The sequence below is a fragment of the Cydia strobilella genome, chromosome Z (genome assembly GCF_947568885.1).
Source record: "Cydia strobilella chromosome Z, ilCydStro3.1, whole genome shotgun sequence".
Taxonomy (NCBI): Eukaryota; Metazoa; Arthropoda; class Insecta; order Lepidoptera; family Tortricidae; genus Cydia; species Cydia strobilella.
In genome coordinates, this window is record NC_086068.1 from 41945873 (window position 1) to 41954725 (window position 8853).

Sequence of the window (8853 nt, forward strand, 5' to 3'; positions counted from 1 at the left end):
TTATTACAATTAGTACACATTCGTGAAAGAATTTTTCTTTTTAAAGTTACGTCCGCAGAATTTGATACTGACGCATCAGTATCCATCGAAGATTCTATCGCAGAAATGAGAATATCCATTGATGTTTTTGACCCTGAGGGAATCGTTCCCGCATGGTCAGGGGGCTGACCATCCCCCATAAAAATTTACATATGTTAGCAACACTGTTTGTAAGGATCATTAATATCATTATTTATTAATAGCTTATATTTTGATCATTTTTACTTTTACGATTAGCTTAAAAAAGAGTATCAGTTGACCCTTACTTGTCACTGGTTCCCGCCATCTTGAATTGTTATTAAAAGGTGGGTACACTGTGACAAGGGGCAGTTCGTGGACAGACGAGTTACAGTGTAGACGTTTTGGAATATTTATTGTAAATTGGTTGTTATTATGTTGGTAGCGAACCAATAAAGTTTAAATATTGGTAAAAGTATTAGTATTCATCATCAACCCGGTGGTACCCTTACAATCAGAAGCTGGATCCAACAAAAATCGATAAGATTTTGTTTTGCCACGCCCCACGACGGTAGGTTTTCTTTCCGTTTGTATCAGTGAGTAAAACATTATTTACCGGAAAGTAGCACTTACCGATCAATATATACACCTAACTACTAAATAAAATTAAAAACTAAAACTAAATCTACAAATATATACACTAAATACAGACTCCAATCCTTTTGAAATACAATCTCAAAAGTTTAATTACAAAAACCGCGTCCGCCGCGCCCGAAATTTCCCGCCCTTTTTTTTTTTTTTCAAGTCGTTTATTTCATATGAGGCATTCATTTATGTGCGTTCAAGACGTTCAAGATAAGATAAGACTTATGGATGGTATAGAAAGGAAGCCAATCTCTTATGGCAGAATTCTTGCAAGTGACTGCTTTCAGCTTTAAATAATAGTTCCTAATCTTTCCGGTGGCGCTAGTTAGGCTCTGGGACATGAGTATAACATGAACCATATAAGGCAACAAATAACCCGACCAAATTACGTAGGTTGTTTTTGGTAGTATTTCGGTGTATGGTGGCGCCGCCTAATTACTGTTTTTTGATGGACACTTCATACATAGAGATTTGGCTCTCCATGATAAGACTCGTAAAATTTGCATAAAGACCATCAGACCGCACCAGGGTCATTGTGCGACGCTCTTATAAATTTCGGTATTTCGCCATCGCCTCCTACCTATGCTGCCATAACACGACCATGAAAAAAAAACCCGGCCGGTGATAAGGACAAAGCATGGCACTATTTTCTCTTTCCTCTTATAGGAATCGCGATTAGACTATTAACTATTTTCTCTATCAAAGAGTGTCAGGCCCTTGGGTCATACTCATACACAATGTATGACGTTTATCTGACATGGCTATTTTTACGTTACGTATAAATTTGACGTTCCCCTCCCCCGCAGACTTTTTTGTACAGAAAATTACAGACGTGGCGTCTCCATTTGGTTATATCCTCCTAGACCACAGTCTACTACCACGAAAATCAAAATTTCGTTTCCTGCCTCTCTATCGCTCGATTCGCTCGAATATGCAAGTGATAAAAAAGCAATAAGAAATTTCATTTTCAATTTTTACAGTAGGCCCTCTGAACTCACATGGTTTGTTATTGCATTGTGTAGTACATCACTTTCGTTTCACATATTAAGGAAAGAGATGCAAATAGAGTGTTAGCAACATTGTTTGTAAGGATCATTATTTATTAATAGCTTATATTTTGATCATTTTTACTTTTACGATTAGCTTAAAAAAGAGTATCAGTTGACCCTTACTTGTCACTGGTTCCCGCCATCTTGAATTGTTATTAAAAGGTGGGTACACTGTGACAAGGGGCAGTTCGTGTACAGACGAGTTACAGTGTAGGCGTCTTGGAATATTTATTGTAAATTGGTTGTTATTATGTTGGTAACGAAAGAATAAAGTTAAAATATTGGTACAAGTATTAGTTTTCATCATCAACCCGGTGGTAACCTAACAAGAGTAATAAAAATGTCCAGAACACTAGATGTGAAAGAGCCTTTATAAGTTTGACACTGACGTTAGTCACATTAGTGACGTTTCAACCATGTTTCAATACTTTCAATGACACGATCCTGTCGATCCTTGCTTTCATGCATGGAGACTAATACTTTCATGCTTTGCTTTGGTGTTATTATTATTTTGCACGTTTTACCAACAATAATATTGTGATATTTAAATATTTTATTATATATATACCGTCATTGAAATTTGAATTGTCAAACAGAAAAAATATCAGTAATGTTATGTATATTTTGTAGCCTATATCGAGAAGTTGCTTATATCATTATCAATTAAAACTACTTTAGTTTTTTTGTAAGTTCAGCCGGTAATACGAAAGGCGTTATTATGTTCTTTTTATATAAAAAAATTCTAAACCCAGAAATGGTAAAGTTCACATATTCAATTATAATTATTTATGGGTCCCAAATGATGTTAACTCTTGCCGAACAACCTGCAATATCTGAGGAGACAAGACAAGGTCGGTCGACATATCTTTGGTCATATTATATATAAAATATAACCGATATGAATTTATATTTGAATGATATATTTCAATACACTAAATGTGCAAAATTGTATATAGTTGTTACTTGTTGATTGTTGGTGTATAAATCCAATGACTTGTGTAACAGAGCTCCTGCTATGCCGCAAGTGTGGAAGTGACGTGGCCGACTCTTATTACTTATTTAATCAGCAAAGTCCCGGAGCTCGTAAAAGTGAATGGAGAAAATTGTTTGGCAAAAGCAATGTAACTGTGCAAACATTAGTAAATCCATTTGGTGTTCAGTTTGAGATTGTTACTACAGAAAAGGCCAGATGCCACAATATAGGCAATGTAAGTTACCAATATGTTTATATTAGTGAAAATATTACATTGAATGCAATTTAAAACATAATATATTTTAGGCACAAGGTGCTGACTCATGGTTCCCTGGTTACTCATGGCGGATCTGCACATGTCCCCACTGCGGGGCACATATTGGCTGGACGTTCGAGAACTCTTCATTAGGGGTGATGGACAAGTCTATTCCGGCTAACACGTTTCATGGATTAATATTGAGTAACATCTTGGGAGAGAATTGTAAGTATTTAATGGTTTCCTTCTCAGTCACAGTCACTCACTCACTACTTGTTTTAGATAGTTCTTTTATCTTGATAGTAAAAAGATAATTATCCATATTTTAAGTAAGGTCAATGTGGGGAAGAATAATATTTTGGTGTATTCCCATTTGTCCCCGCTACATGTATGGCGGCAGTTACGTGGGGAGGGGACAAATAGAAATATACCAAAATTTTTGGTTGGGAAGACTGTCATAGGGCAAGAATTGTTGTATTTGTGTTGCTCAGATATAGTAAAGAAGGGCTCTGCTCCTTATGCTATACCAACCTTCTGGGGTTATTCCTACTAGTTACCACCAACTGGTAACACAGTGGTAACTACTGGGAATTTTTTTCCCACCCTTTACCACTAGTAACTACTGGGATTTTTTTTTCCCAGTAGTTATCACCAAACCCCACCCCACCCCACACCCCAGCAGGGGGTAACAGAAAATGAAGAAGAGAAGAGTTATCACCAAAATACTGTAGGGTGTTTTTAGGGTTCTGTACCCAAAGGGTAAAAGCGGGACCCTATTACTAAGACTCCGCTGTCCGTCCGTCTATCTGTCACCAAGTCCGACTCACACTTGTCCGGTTTTATTTTGGTCACCTGCAATAATTTACGGGGTGAATATGTAGGTCATACTGAACAGCTTTTACTATGGAACCAATACCGAAATCGCGAAAAAAATAATTGACCCGCATACAAATATCAACATCATACCAGATAAAATGTATGATATATGAAGAGGACGGCTGTTTCTCCATACACTGAAAAAAATAATTAGCCGAACTCGTTGAGGTATTAAGAAAATAACTGAACTTTGAAGAAATGAATTTTGATCAATATCTTACAACTGATTTTGTTGTAACAAACCGACCTGTTGGCTGGTGTAACACATAGTTCGCAAGTCCCAATTTTTGGACAAGTAGTAACAAAATGTTACTACTTGTCCAAAAATTGGGCATGTTATGTTAAAAATTTCCTGGAGAGACAAAGTTTCAAACATTGAAGTTCTGAATAGAATGAACAAAAAACTTGAACTTTTGACCACCGTAAAGACAAGGAAAACCTCATATTTTGGACATATCTATAGACACGACAAGTATAACATAATTCGTAACATCTTGGAATGGAAAATCGACGGCAAAAGGAGCAGAGGAAGGAGAAAGCTAACCTGGATAGACAACATTAAAAGCTGGTCCAATATTAATGACACTGCCAGTTTGTCTAGACTGGCACAGGATAGAACCAAGTTCCGTAAGATGGTCGCCGACATCCGCTGAGGATATGGCACAGCATAAAAAAAAAAAGTAACAAAATATTTTGTTACTGTTATGCAATCATTAATTTTAGTGTACAAACATAGTCCCCATTTCCCTCTCTGGATATTGACATTATGGAAAAGATTTTTGCATAATTGGATGTATGTATATTAACCATTTGACTTTTTTCGATTGATTATGGTAAAAATTAGGAGCGAAAAAAAGATTTCATACAATTTTTTTGAATGCTCCTCTTATAATAATTAAAAATTCTAACAATATCAAACGTAGGGGTGGTGCTGTGTCAAAATATTTTCAAATTGTGTCATTATTTTGAGGACTACATTTGTATGAAAAGTCGATTTCGCGCGGGTCCTCCACTTTCGTCTTAATAAATTATTATAAATTTATCTGTGTTTAATTTCAGTAAACTGCCTTGAAAGTGATTAAAAATACTGAAACATAAAGTGTTTAATAATTACCTATACCTATATATTAAACCGGTTCACTCACGTTTATAGTCGATGATTGCTCGACATGTCTTGGCCGTTTCGCTACCGTCACGTGGATGGAAGGTGAAAAATTGATTCACTATTAATTATTTTTATATAATAGTTCTTGTAGTAACGAAACGGCCAAGCCACATAATTTGACTAAGGTGTAGAGTTTGTGAAGTTAGGGCTTGTAGAGTTAGAAGCTTGGCTCTACAAGAGATCTGATAACTATTTGACAGTGCAAGCCTTATGGTTTCGGCTTGGCAACAGGCAACATTTTACATGAAAATGTTTTTGGTGGGATTTTACTTCTTTTTGTAAGTTGCTTATGACAATCTTCCATCTCCTAATTTAAAGGGTTGAGGGTAGTTTACTATAAAAAATCCTGAAATACGTATACTGGGGACATCTTTTACACAATCTGCTTTTTACTGATTCCCCATACAAACTTAAACCCCCTTTTTCCCCCCTAACGCTCGTTTCCACCCCCTTACGGGGTGATTTTGGGGTTGAATATGCTGGCACGGAATAGAACACGCGGCTATTTTTTGGCGCCAGTGACCTCCGCCCGCGTCTCTCGCTGCCCCCGCGCCTATTTTTCGGTCTCGTGTAAACACGTCGCTGCCAGTCGCTAGCACTAGCACGCCTCCGTGCCGTAAAGTAAATAAGGGTGTAATTAGACTGGCGCAAAACTATAGTCATACTTGTTATGAACAAAATGCTGCACTTGATGATAAAAGCAAGCCGCTTTGCACAGTGATAGTAGGGACCAAACTGAGTGATTTGACCCGCAGCAGCGCAAGTTTCACCCCTTAGGAACAGAGATGGCGCCACTTCTTTAAAAAATATTTCAAAAAATTCTACAAGCAAAACCAATGAACCGATTTACATATTTAATATCTCAAATGAAAACTCCTTATATACATTACTTTTGAAAAAATACTCAGAATATATATACAGAATACTTTCGACAAAAAACGGCATCTTAAGTTTTTTTTTAACTCTATTTATAGTTTTTACTTGATTTCTCAAAAAAAATGTATGAAATATGAATAGTTTAATGCATGTATATATTACTGAATAAATAAATAAACCCGAAGAGGACATTTATGTTTTTTAGGGTTCCGTACCGAAAGGGTAAGAACGGGACCCTATTACTAAGACTCCGCTGTCCGTCTGTCCGTCCGTCCGTCTGTCTGTCACCAGGCTGTATCTCATGAACCGTGATAGCTAGACAGTTGAAATTTTCACAGATGTATTTTTGTTGCCGCTATAACAACAAATACTAAAAACAGAATAATATAAATATTTAAATGGGGCTCCCATACAACAAACGTGATTTTTTTTGCTGCTTTTTTCCGTAATGGTACGGAACCCTTCGTGTGCGAGTCCGACTCGCACTTGGCCGGTTTTTGTTTACAAATGTAGTCACTAAATAAAAATCATTTCTAATTTTAGATTTGTTATATTTTTTTGTAATTCAGCACCAGGAAAAAACTTTATTCAGTTTCTATTTATTTATTTATTAAAATAAATTGGGTGATTTCTTTTCATATGACACATTTAATACTAATATTTTTTAAAGAAGTGGCGCCATCTCTGTTCCTAAGGGGTGAAACTTGCGCTGCTGCGGGTGAAATCACTCAGTTTGGTCCCTACTAGCACTGTGCAAAGCGGCTTGCTTTTATCATGAAGTGCAGCATCCGGGCAAAAAATGGCCATAACAAGTATGACTACTAGCACTGTCGGCTGTGGCGCTGGCGGCGTGCTAATGACTGGTACTGAAAAGGCACCGTGTAAACGACTAGTGTAGGTTTGCTGGTCACTGTTAGGCAGCTGAAAATAGTCATTGTCTAAACGGTCTGAGATGTGCTGTGCGGTAGACACTATAGCGCCGTAATTTAGGTGGCTGAAAATAGTCTTCGTCTAAACTGACCTTTAGATTGATATATAGATATAGGCTTAGATAAGGAAACGATATAATTTGAAGTTAAAATGTCGCATCTACAGCTCTTAGAAAAGAAAGTGATTCACTGTGACCCACTCTCCCCTAATTAAGGTTTATCTTAAGGGGCCCACTGACTATCAGTCCGCCGGACGATATAGGCCGGTCAGTTAGAACAAAAATTTGACAGTTCCGAACAACTGACAGGCCGATATCGTCCGGCGGACTGATAGTCAGTGGGCCCCTTAAGATTAAGTACAAATATTTTATAGTGTATGTTTACCCAGAAATAAATGGCTTTTTTATTTTATTTTATAGAAAAAAAATTGAAAAATGATTGATGTAAACATGATTTTTCAGCTTTATTTTCTTTCTTTATGAAAGTGGCAAATAAGATAAGATAAGATAAAATTTATTTCATTGAAAAATATCCAAAAATAAGAACAATCGTAATACGCTTAAATAGTTACTTAAATACTATAAATGTACAATCATGGTTTAGAAAGGTAAACATAAAAATGTAAGATCTTGTAAGCAAAAATTGTAACTGGCTCTAACATATTTTACATCAATACCTAAACTAAGTAACGTAATAAATCTAATAAACTATAAAACTTAAAAGTAATAAATCTATCTACTTACAAATCATTTTTATAAGTAGATAGATTTATTACTTTTATTCATTTGAGTTACTTAATTGTTTCTTTTTTTAGTTACAGATTCCCTGATAATGATGCCAAATATTTATAAAATGCAATGACTAAATGAGCAATAAATTTGAAATACCCTAATAACCTTTGTGAGTATAGATAGGTATACCAAAACCATTAAATTTAAATAGGTAATCAATTTATGATGTTGCACTGTTGCACTAATTATATCAAAATTTCTTACTGTTTGAATGAGCATCTGTTTGAGTAAATATAAATTTTATTATAAAATATGTGTTTTTGTTATAATATCAAATTAAGGAGAGTCAGCTGTTATACAAGAAGGACGCAAGTAGAAATGTTATTTGATCTATCTATTCTATAGTTAATCAATTTCTTAACGTAGGGCACTGACACTTGATCTGATCTGAGCTCAATGAATTTGGTGATAGAAGTGGTGCTACTCTAGTGTGGCATACATAATTGAGTCTTTATATGTTTTCAGACAAACAAATTAATAAAGTTTTCAAACCTGTGTGACATGATATAGGTGTACTAAAGAGTACACGTAGATGTGTGACATGATACATCTAGGTGTACTTAAAAATTGAGAAAAACCGCGTTTCGGGCCCTTTGCGGTGTCGGGGGCGACGCAGAGGGAGGAGGGGTGGGGAGAGTTGATGAAAATTAACTTTGGTCCATAACGTACATATCTCAATTTTTTTTTTGTTTGATAGCTGGCTTCACTGTGGTGAATTTTAGGTATATTTCATTAAAATCCGTCTAGCCGTTTTGAAAATTATACTGCACGTCGTCAAACGAGTGTGGTTATTTTGTTATTTTAAGGTTATACAAGTACTTATAGCTTGAATACCGTCCAACTTGTATAAAAACACAGAAAGCCTTTTTTGTTTCAAATTTAATGAGGATTAATTCTGTCCTTGACACTTTTTTGATATCTATTAGTTTTCGTGAGAATGTCAAAAAACCACCAACGGGGACACATTTCGCGGAACATACATGATTGTCCAAGAGAAGCTGCTCCCTAGAAGTGACCACGACCCTTAGTGATGAGGAAACCTATGCAAGGAGGTGGGGGAGGGCACTGCACTGATACTTGATCTGATCTGAGCTCAATGAATTTGGTGATAGAAGTGGTGCTAGTCTAGTGTGGCATACATACAGTACAGTCTAGATTTACCCCAGTAGACCTTTAATTTATATTCATTTGAAATTTTATGTGCCCCATTTTTGGCGTGTTCAAACTTTATTTGAACACGCCAAAACGGTTATACCGTTATTCTTTTGTACATGAACGTATACTTTTAGTTTCACT

At 35.9% G+C, this 8853-nt stretch overlaps 1 protein-coding gene across 2 annotated transcripts; it reads left to right on the forward strand.

The window, feature by feature from the left end:
* The first annotated feature begins 2143 nt into the window (after window positions 1-2143).
* Window positions 2144-7711, forward strand: LOC134753930 (protein cereblon-like). Of its 2 annotated transcripts, none has more exons than XM_063689907.1 (4): window positions 2144-2542; window positions 2697-2899; window positions 2971-3145; window positions 7587-7642. In XM_063689907.1, the coding sequence occupies exons 1-4, from the start codon at window positions 2410-2412 to the stop codon at window positions 7625-7627; spliced, it is 552 nt and encodes a 183-aa protein (XP_063545977.1). In that variant the 5' UTR covers window positions 2144-2409; the 3' UTR covers window positions 7628-7642. The 2 variants fall into 2 exon arrangements, with proteins under 2 accessions (XP_063545977.1, XP_063545976.1); XM_063689906.1 differs by having other exon boundaries at window positions 2147-2542; window positions 7581-7711.
* The last annotated feature ends 1142 nt before the right edge of the window (window positions 7712-8853 follow it).